Here is a 13,475-nt window from a genome sequence, read left to right on the forward strand (position 1 = left end):
GTTCGGGATTTACAGGACCTCTTCAACCGAGGATATCTACCTATAAAACAGATAAGCCATTTTTGTTTTTTGTTTCAGATGACAAACATACATTATCTTCACTTTGATTTTGGTTCAAGATTTTTGTTTATGATAGCCTGCGATACGATAGCTCTCTAAGTCTGACACAGAGGTATGAAATCGTTGGACAACGACACAATAAAAGAAATTGTAATTTTTAATTTTTTTGGTGGATATTTATTTTATTAAGGTTAGAGCCAGGAAGAGGCAAAATAGGCTAAGAAGTAATAGGATAAGAAGGTATTAGAGCCAGGAAGAGGCAAAATAGGCTAAGAAGTAATAGGATAAGAAGGTATTAGAGCCAGGAAGAGGCAAAATAGGCTAAGAAGTAATAGGATAAGAAGGTATTAGAGCCAGGAAGAGGCAAAATAGGCTAAGAAGTAATAGGATAAGAAGTCAGATAGAAGACATAGGAATAGACTAGAAGACGAACCTAAAAGGTTCGAGAAGATGCAGTAAGTAGTATGAATAACTAAGAAGAGACTAGGAGAGATGAGGTGATTTTGCTCAAGAGCGGCGTTATATGGGTCATCCAAGTGTTATTATTATTATTATCAATAGAGACTAGATATGATGAACTCGCCGAACGTCACAGCGGTGCTGCCAAGGTCTGTTATCTATGTGAGGATATTGTGTCAGCGCTTCATTAGCAGCAGACACATACCTGGACGGATGACGAACCTCGTGCTGGCACTGTTGGTGGACTCTCTCGCTGCAGCAGCTGGTCCAGTTTTTTCACCACCTAGGATTCTTGCTGTAGTCTCCATCTTCTGTATTCGTCAAACGTCACAGCGGTTCTGCCAAGGACTGGTATCTATGTGAGGATATTGTGTCAGCGCTTTATTAGCAGCATACCTGGACGGATGACGAACCTCGTGCTGGCACTGCTGGAGGACGCGGTAGACTCCCGCTGCAGCAGCTGGTCCAGTTTTTTCACCACCTAGGATTCTTGCTGCAGAGTCTCACCTATTCCTGTTCTTCATTTTACTTAACTTAACTTCACTTTATTTTTGTAATACCTGCATCAACTGTAAAGTACCCCTGAGGTGATATCTCACAAAAGCGGCGCTATACAAATTGTTGTCCAATATTATTATTATACGATATGGGTATCAAACTACGCATCTCAACCTACACAACACGAATGGCTCGGTGAAAAAATGATCAGTAAGCTCCTTGGCACCTTTTTTTCTCCAAATATTCATTTCTTTTTTTAATTTTGTAGTCCCACTCCTTGCTTCATTCACATTCAAACATTACACCACGCACCACATTTTAACCCATTAGTTGCCTGCAATTGGCAAAAAGCTTGTTTATTATTAATATTGTCTTATAATTTAACTTAAGAACTGCCCCTGATCAAAACAAACCCTTGTTTGTGACTCTCTGGTTGATCGCCTACGTACAGGTAGTATCGGCCTCAGTTCTTCACAGGAAGCTGTGAAAATGTCCTGCCATATATAGCCTATAATTAGCAGGAATATTCAAAGGATTCAAGAAATCCCTCAACCCACGTCTTCGGACTCTCTCTTCACTGAGTAAGGCTCTATTTATAAATAGCGGGCGGAGATAACCTCCCATTGTGGCTAATGTGGGTACATAAATAAAAATGTTAATGTTCGTTTGTTCAAAATCCTACTTCTCTGAAAGTTTCTCACCAATTGCTTTGAAATTTCGACACATTGCATTCGAATACGCATGTTTTACATACCTATATTATATAGATCAGGGCTTCCCAAACTTTTTTTAACTGTGACGCCCTTGGGAAGTTGCTATATTTTTGCGACCCCCCCCGGTGACTAAAAATCAAGCCCCCCGCCGCTCATTTGTACCAAGCGTAGTATTTTTCCCCTGAACGGGTCGCGTAGTATGGGTACGTTACCTAATAACTATTTGTCAGAAAAACTCCAAATAGTATCTAATTTTTTTATTAGAAAACAAAGAACACAACATTAAAAACAAAAATGGAAGCAAACAAAAAAGTTAAAGACAGCAATTTTTTCTTTGGTATTAATGAGAAGGATGTGCTTTCTTTTCTGAGTATAGTTTCTCAAAACGAGGTTGAAGTTTCAAAATAGCCACTCTCGTCTCTGCCTCTAAATTTATTTTTGATTTGTACTTATTCTTAATTACTGCAACTGCAGAGAAACCTGTTTCACACAAATATGATGTCGCAAACGGTAATAAAACCCTTAACGCTGCAGTGCTGATGGAACGATATTCTTGATAAACTGAGCTCCAAAATTCAAGTAGCTTATCCTTATTATATTGCAGCTTAAGGCTGGAGTTACAGGACAATTCTATTAACTGTTAGGCGCAGAAAAGTAAAGACCGATAGGTTTACAGCGCAGTTCACTGTGAGACTTTTCTGCGCGGCGGCCTGAAGTGGCGCGGGACTGACATTATAAAGATTGCCTCACGACGCCCCTGGGATGATCCCGCGGTGCCCCGGGGCGTCGCGACTCACAGTTAGGGAAGCCCTGATATAGATGTCAACTGTGACAGGTAAAAACATGCTCTTTGAATAACGGCGCCATCTGTTGGACGTAAAAGCAACATGCGCCATTGTTTCTTGTTCTGCGCAGCAATGTGTGGCGGAGTACAGCTAATACTAAAATAAAGTCGCTATCCAAGTCTGTCTGTTTGTGCGCTTAGTTCTTCTAAACTATATCATTTTGAGAATTTCTTCCGTAAGGTTTATATACTCGTATATTGCATGCATATATTTATAGAAAGTCAAGCAACACCAGGTACACGTTAGCTAGTTATTAATAAGATTACAATAGACACATACCAATTAGATACATAATATTAATTATAGTTAAGATGAACTATTTATCTAACTACAAGTAACAACCATTTATATCAGTGGGGTTGGTAAAACATGCATTAAGAATTACATTTTTACTTAAGTTCAAAATTTCCCTAAATAAAAGGATCCCTTTGCCGTGTTTGACATTTGCAAAAGTTTCATTTCAATATAAATACGCAAATATTACTTAAATAACCCAAACTAGGAAACTAATAAATAACCTATTTTGCAATTGTTAAAACGGAGTGTAATTTCCATAATCTGCACCTAAAAGTGCAGAGGTTAGATATATATTTATCAATTCGGCTGAGGTATCGTTTAATTCATATTACTTACCAAATTACTTAAACTACCAAATTCGTGTTTATTAACTTCAAAAAATGTCTTTCGGCGATGTGACGGCTCTAAAAGTTCCCGTTTATCGTAAACCGTTGTTCGACCTATTTTGATAAAACCGACATTAAAACGTTTGGAACTATAATGTTCCTAGCTTTCGGAAGTAGAGAGAACCAAAATCAACAAGGAATGTCAAAATACAGGAGACGTTGGTCGATACCGTAACATCTAGATTGTCAGTTTGGGTTTCAGAGTAGTAAACCCACAGTACGGATGTTATATGAAGAATAGAGAGTAAGCCCCCTTGCCTGAGGATGTTTTAATATCCTACATTTGTTTATATGATTTAATTAATATTTAACGGCAGTTGGACGAATATTTCCTACTTAAAGTGATTTATTTTTGGGGTGTTATGTCGTGTTGCGCTAACTCCTTCTTTAGCCAGCGTTTCTGACAGCATTACAGAAACCATCATCAGGGCAGATGATGGACACTGTAATGCTGTCTGAAACGTGCAAAAGAAGTAGAATGTAAAAAAGTACTTAACTTTAAATGGCACCAACAAACACAGCCACAATGTGTATTGATGGCTTTATACGAAGTCATTTTAATTTCAAACAAAGCAGCGCGGTGGTAACATTGGACTAGTCAACCGAGTTCTTTTCTTAATAAATTAACAAAATGATATCCTTTTCAAATAAATAGGTGAGAGATATTTATGAACAAATAAAAAGCAGTGTTTAGGTGTTTTTCATGTTTTTTTTATTTTTCTGTAAACATTAGTGTAGAGGTGCCTGTTCACTTAGTGGATGGGGCACTGGCGTTGGAGCTCTTGGACTCACGGAGAGATGCAGAGCGGCGACGCTGCTTCAACTGTTGCTGGCGTTTGGCCTGGAGGAAACAGAACACTCATTTAGTACACATTGGATTAAACTATCAAAATATGCATGCTAATTAGAGAACCGGTAATGGAGAGGGGTTAAAATAAAAATTCAAACAAGGCCTTCTCTATTCTTTACTATGCTACTTTGTTGTGCTAATGACAAATATGCCTGTAATCTGATGTCTATTCATTAGCACTGACCAACATGGTGGACAGAATGATGACAGTTGAAGAGAGCCTAACGCGAACATAGAGTATATCAGATCATGCAGATGGCATTCGGTCTTCTCAACATAACAATGGATAATAGACAAACTATTGGTCGTAATAGGCGATAATAAATAAATGTTTTGTCGCTTCATACAATAACACATGTTTCATTGAGAGAAGCATGTGGGGTAAGATGAGCCGTTTCTCTTACAGTCTAATTTCATACATTACACTAGATTTAGTGTAAAATGCGTGGTTAAAACTGTCACAAAATTTGTATACATTTTTTCACCAAAATGGTCTCACACTAAAGCTATACTCTCATAATATACAGGTGTCCGGGGGTAATAGTAAGAAAGATAAATAACATTTTATTGTAAATAGTATTACTTTACATTTACATGCTTGTCTACAAGCTGAAGGTGACATTTTGAATGAATTAATTAATTACATAGTGAAGTGATTAATAGTTATAAATAATTTTATCGTTAAAAATGCTTCTACATTTTGTTATCTAAGTGCAGTTCTCTTTTGAATTTGGTTTACAACAAATGATTTTGTAGCTTATTGTAAATGTCAAAATCTCAGTCTTATTTTGGTGTTATTGATACGGGCCAATCACAAATATGTAACATTGCCATGGCGAGCTCGCAGCAAATTTATCAGGTAAGTTTGTACATCACACTAAGGATTTTTTAGTAGGGATGTCTTTTGTACAGAAAAAAAAAAAGTTATTTATCTTTTTTATTCCTACCATCATGCAGAATCACCTCCCGAAGTTAGAGCACAATACCCACAGATACCCTGTATATTATATTATGTGGGCTTGGACTATTTCACCATAGTGCTCGCCATACCATTCCCAATGGGGCATGGCGAAATAGGCCAAGCCCACATATATAACGACTGTAGTTTAAGTGTGGCATTCTATTGGTGTCACCTCAGAGATCATCACACTATGCTAAAGGGATGTCCCAAAAACACACCGGTTATTTTAATTAAATCAAAATATAAAATCAAATATATCTGGTGATCATCATATATGGTGGATACATTCTTGTGTGTTGTTCCTTATTCTTTAACTTTTACATTGCTGGCCTTTTCAACATAATCTACCCCATCATGCAGCGTGCATGACAGGATCGCATTATGGACAAGGTTAAAATCAATAAATTGTCATTCATAGCAGAGGATTCTTTAGAGATGCATATGAATAGTTAGTTTACCTTGGCCTCCTTTGTCCTCTTGGCGATGAGCTTGGCGTACTCGGCGTGGGAGTCCTTGCGGTGCTGCGCGCGCTTCTTCTTCAGTGCCAGACGGTGACGCTTGCGCTGGAGCACCACAGGGGTCACCAGGCGCTGGATCTTGGGAGCCTAAACAACAAATGCTTCCTATTAAATATGTTGATTGGTTGCCTTCACGATCTTCCCTATCTAACACAACCTCCAACGGCACCACTATTGTTGGATGTTTCAAACTCCATAATTGGTTGTTACAAAAAATAAAAATGGAGCTGATCATCGATTTACATTAAATGTGCGAGTTTTAAACACCCCAAACGGCTTCCGTGGTCGAAGGGTTAAGCCTCTCGACTAGCAAACCGAAAGTCGTAGATTCATATCCCAAAGTGCGCAAGTAAATTTTATTTGATTAATTTGTGTTATTTCACAATTTATTGATTAAAAAGTTGCTTGAAGTGGCTTTAGCTGTGTTTGGTGACCAGTTTGAATAGCCAGGTACGCTCCCCACATCCTTCAGCCTAACAACATACCCCATCTGTGGATGCCATAGTTTCACTGGCTCCAAACGGTTGTATGCAGTTGAGACTCTAGTGCGGTATTCACATTAAAAAAACCAACGAGATGTCGAATAGAATTACAATACATCAGTTGGTATCTTTGACTGGGAAAGGGGAGCACCACAGATATAGTAGACTAAAAAAAACAGGAAACCAGAAGGGCATATTTAGCTCACATAATTGAGAATAAATTAACAAAATTGATTTAAAATGTCCCCGGGAATTTTATACACATTATTTGAACAAATTAAAATGTAGGCTACAACAAAATATCACCCATGAAATCGAGATCACATGTGTGGGGTAAGCAGGAGCCATTTGATTTAGCAGTTGACAGTTCAGACATCAGTGTAAATGTACAAAGATGCTTGGTTTTTCAACTGCAAATTGAGTGCTTAGGATCACAGGGGCCTCTCTAGCTACAAAAACTGGTGTTTTGAGTTAAGCTTGGTTTCGGTAACGCCATAATTATTAGTGACACAAAGCTCTACCTCGTATATACAGCCTGAAGATATACAGTAGGGCATATGAGCATTTCATTCTTTATTTGTGTTTATCTCAAAACTATGTTTTTGTAGATAGTCCCCTGTGATCCTAGCCCCTGAAATAATACTAGCCATTGAACACAGCAAAAATCTAGAATAATTCATAAAAATCGCGTATTTGACTTATACGTGGATATATTCATCGTTTCGCTAATAAACAATTAGTTAATGTTAGTTAAGTGTTAATCTCAAGTGACCTACCAGGTAAGTATTGTACTGTATATTATCTCCAAACTAACTATTATATACTTGTACAGCGCCCTTGAGGTGATTTTGCACAAAAACGGCGTATAAAAATCATCCAAATATTATTAAAGGAAGGTTATACCTTTCAGAAATGATATCCTTTTTCAACAAAACATTTTTTTCAGTCTCGGAGCAGAAACATATTTCCAATGTGTTACCCTTGTGGCGTTGAAACTTATGTTATGGACTAAAGAACATAAGCTGGGTATAGATTGCCCTGATGATAGCTGATCTCCAATAGGAAAGGGCTCCGGAACATGAATAAATAATTAAAAATCAATGACAAAAAGCAAATTCAAGTTAAAGTAAATTATATAATTCCCTTCGTTAATTCAATTAGAATGAAAAGGATGGTGTTACCTTTGTCCTTTTGGGCTTTCCCTCCTTGACAGGCAGGGCCCTCTTGATGACGTACCGCCTGACGTCATCCTCCTTGGAGAGGTTGAACAGCTTGCGGATGCCTGATGCCCTCTTAGGTCCCAGCCTGCGGGGCACGGTGCTGTCGGTAAGTCCGGGAATCTCCTAACAAATTGAACAATGATTAGATTGTTGTTTGTAAACAGGTTCAAGCTTTCAATTTTTGGTTGTAAACAGGTTCAACCATTCAATTTTTTTGTTTTTAACAGCTCAAGCATCTGATTTATGGTTGCAAAACAAAACCGTTTTAAGAAGTTTTATTTTGTAAATAATTACATTAATTGTATGGTTGTAAACAGGGTCATCTTTGATTTGAAGGAGGCAACTAAATTGGCAATGCAAACTATAGCTATGAATTATAGTTATGATTAACATTTTATTACGTGTATTGAAGCATATTACAAGTTTCTGGAATGAAGAGTTTGCTGGAATATCATCGCTAAGGTTCGTAATGCATAAAATCGTATTATGCAGGTTTATCATGGTTCTCGCCCTCATAACCCTTTTTACAACCAACTTCATACAAGCTTGAGTTTGTTTTTGAAAAAATCCCTGGCAGAAAATAAATCTGCTTTTGGAAACGGAACCAGTGTTGATGGAACGGTAAGTACGGTAATTTCACGCGCTTGTGTTTCCAACCAGGAAGTTGCCCAGCCAGATGGGATCATAACTAAGAGCTTTACGAGCTTTATCACAATTCGTAATTTTTTTGCCAGTTGCAAAAGGAATCAGATTCAATTTGTTTTGTCACTTCATACAATAACACATGTTTCATCAAAGGAAGCATATGGGGTAAGATGAGCCGTTTATCTAACAGTTTATTTACATACATGACACTCGATTTAGCAAAATGCATTGAAATATACTGTTCTGGGAGATGACGTTATATTCCGGTTCAAATATTAACTGTCTGCGTTGGCACAAAAAGTTCAACCACCGCACTGAAATGTGATCAAAATTCGTCTGCAGATCGAGAACACCTGTGCTTGATAGACGGTTCAAGATAACACCAGTTTTACCCAAGTCAGGGGTCAGCAGACTCTCAAGTGCCAAGAGCCAAATTGTGAAGGAAACTGGATAACAGAGATAATATACAATTTGTTTAAACCGGCTTCGTCACCTGTTAATATTTTTTTTAAAGTTTAAACAATGTTACATTGTTTCAAATGAAAAGCCATTACATAATAGCTACATTCAATAGTTTAGAATTCTATATTAAATAAATATTTTATCTTAAAATATCTGAAAAATCTAGCTCTAAAAGCCCTAACTTAGCAACATCGAATTGCTGTTCGAGTTGAAGTTTGTTCAGTGGCTCCATCTCATAAGGCTAGTTGGATGGAGGTGAAATTATTGGAGTTGATATCTGAAGAGCGGAAAAGCCGGCCCCTGTTCTAGGTCATCGGGAGAGCATACAACATAACAATTTGTAAGTGTGAAGTGCGTACCTGATCACCCTTGCGTACGACCACGAGGGCCAGTACGGCGAGATTGGCATCCACGATGCATCCCCTGACAGACTTGCGCTTGCGCTCACCGGTACGGCGAGGCCTGTAACAGGAGTGGCCCTTGGCTAGTAGCAGACGTACACGCACTGGAATAAAACATACACGTTATTGTTGCCAACCAACAATATATCATCACAATCTCCAACCTTAAGTAGGACGGACCGTTGAAATTACATTATCTGACGGCGTCTTAGGCGTGTATTGGTAACAGACGAAACAGGTCTACGGTAGGAAAAGAACTGCTGGCTTGAGTGAGAATTGCCAAGAGTCAGCAAAACTGGAAAACGTTTTGAAGAAGCCTATGCCTAAAATAAATATACAGTAAATAGGGACGTGCTTAATATGCACTTATTTTATTTTTTAAAAATACTTCGTAGTAGCTAAATAATAATGAGGAGTATTTCAGTTTCCGGAAATGGAAAATTATGCATTGTAATAGTTATTTTGTTAAAAAAATCGATTATTCACTTTGCGGCTATTTTTATTGATGCAAAAGTAAGTTTAGTTTACCCAAAATATGATGCTAAAATGGGTTCTTAGTTTGGGTTTAATTAAGAAAATAAATTTAAAAAAAACTATAATGTCAACACATGGCATGAAGAAAACACATAAAATCATTTTTTTAAACAAAATATTTACTAAAATACTTTATTTTCCATTTCGGGAAACTGAAATACTCACTTCCCATTATTATCTAACTGATACAAAGTGTTTAAAAAAAAATGTGTGCGTATTTAGTTGCCAAAATCATTAAGACAGTAATATACTATAATAGTTAACCTTATTTTGTTTTAAAGTTACGAAAGCATTTGGACTTCAGCATTACTATATCACGAGGATGTAGATATACCGATGACTAACTATCTTAATTTTAGAAGTGATTTTGTGTCTTAATTGTTAGAAATAAGTATTATTAACTCAATAGATACTATTCGCGGGCGGGCCATGAAAAGAAGAACTTTACTTTTGACAGCCAGAAACATAACCTCATGTTTCCCGCCCAAATTATGGATTGTCCGGTCTTTAAATCTACAGCAATAAGTCCACAGATTATGATAAACTCTGGGAATATATGGCACATAGCGCCACATTTCGTTATTTAAATTAAAAACAGCCATTTACAATTTAGTTGCTACTAATTCAAAGATGGCTATGTTTAAGATGTTCTTTTTGCAAAATTTTGTAAATTAGGATTAGAATTTAATTAATCGATGGAGAAAAAAATGTTGGCTACAACAAAATATCACCCATGAAATCGAGTTCACATGTGTGGGGTAAGCAGGAGCCATTTGATTTAGCAGTTGACAGTTCAGACATCAGTGTAAATGTACAAAGATGCTTGGTTTTTCAGCTGCAAATAGTATTAAAAACCGATATAGTATGGAAAATATAAATGATCACTTAACTGACTTCCGATGGAACAATTGAGAAATATACACAAATGTACTATTCTAGTATTGAATGAATGAGCGGATCACAAAATAAGGAATGAAAAATCTGGGTAATTATTGCAGCACTTTTAGGCATAGATTATGGAAATTACACTTTGTTTTAACAATTACTACAAGAAACTATTTACATGGACAAAATTTGTTATTAGGTTCGTAGATTGGGTTAATTAAGTAACTTGTGCATATTTAGATTGAAAAGAAACCTATACAAGTGCACTTCACACAACAACGAAAAGAATGGCAGAAAAGATATCGTTTTATAAGGTAAATTTTGAACTCTGAATAAAAATAGAATTATAATGCATCTTTTACCATCTATCCTGGCGTAATCGTGGTTTCTTATAGTAATTAAATTGAAACAAAGTGTAATTTCCATAAAATGTGCCTATTAAAAGTGCAGCGGTTTGGGAAATATTTACCAAAATCTCATGTAAATTATCAAAACAACATCAAATTCTTATTTAGTCACGTTTGAGGTTAATTAACAGAAGCATAAGTACCACGGAAAACATCAGCTACTGAAAGTCCTAGTATCAATATGGGTTTAGGGCCAATCGAAATATTTATTTTACTGTAGGTTTTGATGCCGTCCAACCGAACTGTATTGAATTAGCCGATAATGGAAATAGGTTTTGGACAATATGCTGGATATTTTTGTTTCCACTCGCAATGTGATTATTTTGACAGCTCACTTATACGATTGAAAATTGTTCAAAATTGAAGTGACGCTGTGGCATTTTGACTATAGTATAAGAACGTTCAGGGAAAGAGTATTTCAGACAATTATTTCACTTAGGTTATAAGTACTCACCGGTGGAGAGGACTCCCTGCTTCATGGGGAAGCCTTGTTTGTCATTTCCCCCAGAAATGCGGAGGACATAATTCTTCCACTCATCTCCGAGAGCATCGGCCGCTACTTCAGCTCCGAGCCTCTTCTCGTAGAAGATACGAAGTTTATGTTCATCGACAACTTCGAAAAGTTTTTGACAACCCGTAGCCGGGTACGAAACGTTGAGCTAAAACAAATAAAATTTCGTTTTAGATTAAATTGCACGTCAAAGAACCATGAAATATACATTACACTCTCGTAAATAACAGTGACATTGGCCTCATGTCACTTCTAACCCACAATAATTCTGAACACAGAAATCACATCGACGTATACAAATGCCATCGGGCCGCCGAATTTATCGGAATCACTGAATTTAATTCACGAATTATCATGGCGAATATAATATTCAATTATTTAACTCAAAATAATTACATTTACACTATATAACCCTAAAATAATTTATACCTTCATGTCTGCGACGGCCGATTCAGATGGTCAGACATGAAAAAGAGCGTGTTCGGAAACTTTCCAGGGAAGGTCTTGATAAACTGTTCGAATATGCAACACAATTTTTAAAATTGTGTCAAGTACCTACCTAAAACTTTAGTCACACGCTGGAAAAACTGAAAAATAATCCTAAACATTTTTTTAAATGTATTATAATATATTTAAAAAAAATCTTTATTTTGAATTAATTTATCTGAGAACGAAAATATAATGTTTTTGTATACCCTTTAAATAGTAAATGGTGAAAGGAAAAATGTATTTTTACGTTGTTAGTTCAGTTTTATCGAAGCATTATTTTAATAATTTTATGTTTTACCGCAATAATAATTATTGCGTCATTGTGGAAGACATAATTTTTTTTCACTTCTTCTCTACTTACTAATAACTAATAATAACTACTAACGTGAGTGGTTGATTTATGCTAACTAATCTTGATAATAATGACTGGATTGTTTGTATAGCGCCGTTTTCGTGATAAAATCACCACAAGGGCGATTAACAACTTAATTTATTCCTATCACTAAGGACGGGTTGTTTCGGAGAATTTGAACAATTCATCAAATTTCAACGTTCATTTTCGGGTTCTGTGAAAGTTCTATTCAAGTTCTGTTATTATATCATTGTAGGCTAGTTGCTTGACAAAACTGAAATAAAAACAGAACTTGAAAAAATCTTTCACAAAACTTGAAAATGAACGTTGATGAATTGTTCAAATTCTCCGAAACAACCCCTCCTTAGACTTATAACTTATTACCTTATAACTAAGTTTCATAGCTAGAGACTTATAACTAGTCTCTTATAACTAAGATTAATATTGAGTGGCTTACAACTGATGAAGTAAGTTGATATTTACAATCCAAGATTCGTAGAAAATGTATTTAACAAGGTTGGCTAGTACCATCACTTTTTGAAAAAAAAACGCATCGGCCGCTTGCAAGATCGTGACGTAACACAAAGTCCGCCCAGTTGGAGTCCGAAAGCAGCGATCTTTTTCACTTTTCACTAGGTATATAATATATTATTTTGGTAAATTCAAGTTAATTAATTTCCTTGCATTTATGTTTGTACATACTAATCGAATTAAATGTTGTTTTTTAACAGTAAAAATGTGGTAATCGGTAGTGAATGGCAGAAAAAGTCAGGGACGCCTGAGAAAGACTTAACGCATTATATCTGCAATGAAATGATATGGAGTAGAATTTAAGACGATATAAATTGACTATGTGGTATACAGTAGTGAATGGTAGAAATTGTCAGGGACGCCCAAGGAAAACTAACTTAACGGATTATCGCTGCACTGGAATATACGGAGTCGATTTATTGTTTTTTTTAAGTGACAATATGGTGTGTAGGTAGAAAAAGTCGACGACGCCCGATGAAGACATGGCGTGGAAAAAAGTACTTACTTAAAAAAAATACAGTGTGTGGCAAGCCTACGTACGACGGAAGTGAAACTTTTAGAATTCTTCTCTCTCTCTTTTCATTTCATTCTATTTATATTTATTTTTCACATATTTATAAGTAGCATGTGATAAAAAAAATTAAAAGTTATAAAAATATGGGATTCGAACCCGGGTCCTGCATAGCGAGTGTCGAACGCTCTGCCTCTAGACCGCGGTTATTACGTATTCGACCAAAATATCATATAGTCAAAATATCTAAAAGTCTTTCATCACTTTTAAAAAAAGCATTTTATCACTTTAAAAAAATTATTATTAAAAAAATCACAAAAAGAAAATAAAAATAGATTAAGCGGGGATCGAACCTCGGTTCTTCACGACGAGAGTCGCGCGCTCTGCCTCTAGACCGCGAAGCTGAGTTTGGAGAGCGACCTAAAAAAGGTATATAATATTGGCTAGGCTCCTATAGC

The 13,475-nt window shown here is 36.3% G+C and overlaps 1 protein-coding gene across 1 annotated transcript; it reads right to left on the minus strand.

Annotated features, from left to right (window-relative positions):
- Positions 1 to 3,947: 3,947 nt before the first annotated feature.
- Positions 3,948 to 11,679, minus strand: RpS6 (ribosomal protein S6). The gene is made up of 6 exons (XM_089642368.1): positions 11,564 to 11,679; positions 11,078 to 11,282; positions 8,756 to 8,901; positions 7,251 to 7,412; positions 5,528 to 5,674; positions 3,948 to 4,099 (listed from the first exon to the last, which is right to left on the minus strand). Exons 1-6 carry the CDS (start codon positions 11,567 to 11,569, stop codon positions 4,007 to 4,009), a joined length of 759 nt encoding a protein of 252 aa, XP_089498494.1. The 5' UTR covers positions 11,570 to 11,679; the 3' UTR covers positions 3,948 to 4,006.
- Between the last annotated feature and the right edge of the window lie 1,796 nt (positions 11,680 to 13,475).

This window comes from Hesperophylax consimilis, chromosome 2 (assembly GCF_061612785.1).
Source record: "Hesperophylax consimilis isolate HC1 chromosome 2, BYU_Hcon_1.0, whole genome shotgun sequence".
NCBI classification, from domain to species: domain Eukaryota; kingdom Metazoa; phylum Arthropoda; class Insecta; order Trichoptera; family Limnephilidae; genus Hesperophylax; species Hesperophylax consimilis.

What these genes read in the sequence shown, in the direction of transcription:
- RpS6 (XM_089642368.1), bottom strand. An exon ending in TCGTACGCAAGGGTGATCAG is followed by an intron (nt 7,413 to 8,755) that starts GTACGCACTTCA and finishes TCAATTTGTTAG; the next exon opens with GAGATTCCCGGACTTACCGA. An exon ending in GAAAGCCCAAAAGGACAAAG is followed by an intron (nt 5,675 to 7,250) that starts GTAACACCATCC and finishes TTTGTTGTTTAG; the next exon opens with GCTCCCAAGATCCAGCGCCT.